Source organism: Sinocyclocheilus rhinocerous, unplaced genomic scaffold (assembly GCF_001515625.1).
Source record: "Sinocyclocheilus rhinocerous isolate Xijiao unplaced genomic scaffold, SAMN03320098_v1.1 scaffold1615, whole genome shotgun sequence".
NCBI classification, from domain to species: Eukaryota; Metazoa; Chordata; class Actinopteri; order Cypriniformes; family Cyprinidae; genus Sinocyclocheilus; species Sinocyclocheilus rhinocerous.
This window is the reverse complement of record NW_015645292.1, coordinates 1363940-1365929: the sequence shown is the minus strand read 5'-3', so window position 1 is coordinate 1365929 and position 1990 is coordinate 1363940. Positions and strand designations below refer to the sequence as shown.

Here is a 1990-nt window from a genome sequence, read left to right as displayed (position 1 = left end):
CCTCTCTCTCTCTCTCTCTCTCTCTCTCTCTCTCTCTCTCAGCACACACAAACACACACACACACACACACACACACACACACACACACACACACACACACTCTCACACACACACATCTGTTTGTGTCCTATAGCTTTTAATTTTTCCCAGAGTTCACCTGTACTATTAGTGAGAGTTTTATTTTGTGCAAAGCGGTTGTTATACTGTAGTTTTTCATGACTTAAACATAAGTTAAACAGGATGTAGTTTTAACGTACTGTAAACAAAATAATAAACTTAATGTGATGCATACTGGTGGTCAGTCGTGCATAAAATGAGTAAGAATGAGATTTATGTAATAAACTGAATGTGTTTTAAATGCACAATTAAGTTGATAAATTTCTCATCAGTACATTTATTATATGTAAGCCAATCAATCTCATACATTTTGAACTAATTGAATCTTCCACATCTAGCCATATTTGAACCATGTTCATAGTTTTTAACTGACTAATGTAATTCATTTAATGCTGAGCCTATGCAGTTTAAATAAATACTTTTTGATTATATGATTTAAATAAAAGCAAATAGATGCAAATTCTTAAAGGGGTCATATGATGCTGCTAAAAAGAACATTTTTATAAAGAATATCTCTTTGGATTTGAGACTTTAGTCTTTGCAACTTTACAGATCTTCTTTATGCACCAAGAGCTTGTAACACTCCAAAGAGAAAGGAAAAAATGAAATCGCATCATATGACCCCTTTAATAAACTATGCCATGATTCATTGTTTGACTGAAACATGGATACTAATGTGAGGTGTTTCTCTTTTCTTAAGGGACGTGAGTGTGTGCATGTGTGTGTTTGTGTGTGCCTTTACATGTGTGTGTCATAATTTCATTCAAGGTCATTCAAGCAGGTGTTCATTAGGTAAATAAGGAAATGGGCGTATGCAAATGTCATTAGTTTGGATCCTACAATGAGGCACCTGTATGTCCTGCTGATTGGAGCACATACACACACACACACACACACACACACAGACACACACACACTGGTGATGGGAAGATCAGATCGTTTTACTGACACTCTCGTTCAATCTCATTCAGCTCATTCATCATTCCTGATGCTCAAACAGCAGATCTTGATGCTACCAACGTCAAGGTCATGGGTTTGATTCCTTCAATTCAATGTAAGTCGCTTTGGATTAAAGCATCTGCGAAATACATTCATGTAGAATGTAAAATGAACAACTCTTTATTCGAGCCATTTATTACATTTTAAATAGTCAAATTCGGTCAGAATAGCCATATTCTGAGTTAGGGAATTATTATAACAACCCATCACTGTCTCTATGTGAAGACTGAAGATCTCATCTGTTCTAGATTGATCAGAGTCTCGTTGTGTTTGTGAATGTAAGACTGTTCTAGGTCAGTGACACACGACCTTTGACCTCATGAACAGCAGACGTGTTTTTCTCCTCCTGTATGGCGTGTAGGATGTTCTGTAGCTCAGGTCTCACAGCTCAGTGAGTGCAGTGACTGAATGTGACGTCTGATCTCTGATAGCGGGTCATTAAACCGTTCGTACAGTCACCAGCACTGTGGCCTCTCGTTAAAAACCCCTCGTTTACTTCACATCGTGTGTGTGTGTGTGTGTGTTTGGTCAGCAGATGGTTAGTGTGAGTGTCTGTGTCTATAAACACTTAATGCTTGGCGGATCAGGACTGCATTGGCTTGCATTGGGTTTGGAAAATGCAACCCAGGAGAACTTGAGAAATGAGAAAAGACCTCTGAGTTTTGATTGCAGACTTTGTTATTGTGGGAAATCTGAGCACAATTTGAGACATTGTTGAAACTCTAGTGTAGACACATGTGAGACTACTGGAGTCTTTTTGTGAGACAGAAACATCTGAGAAACAGAAGACTCATTTGAGAAACACTTGAGACATGAATGTAAGGTTCTGTATCTGCAGGTGTGTGTGTGTGTGTGTGTGTGTGTGTGTGTGTG

General features: G+C 38.3%; 1 protein-coding gene across 1 annotated transcript in view; it reads left to right on the top strand.

Annotated features, from left to right (window-relative positions):
- Window positions 1–1058: 1058 nt before the first annotated feature.
- Window positions 1059–1990, top strand: part of LOC107705872 (voltage-dependent T-type calcium channel subunit alpha-1I) — a 66344-nt gene continuing 65412 nt past the window's right edge. Inside the window, exon 1 of the mRNA XM_016509378.1 lies at window positions 1059–1172. Within this exon, the coding sequence (XP_016364864.1) occupies window positions 1148–1172 (25 nt within the window). The 5' untranslated portion in view covers window positions 1059–1147. The remainder of the gene's footprint in view (window positions 1173–1990) is intronic.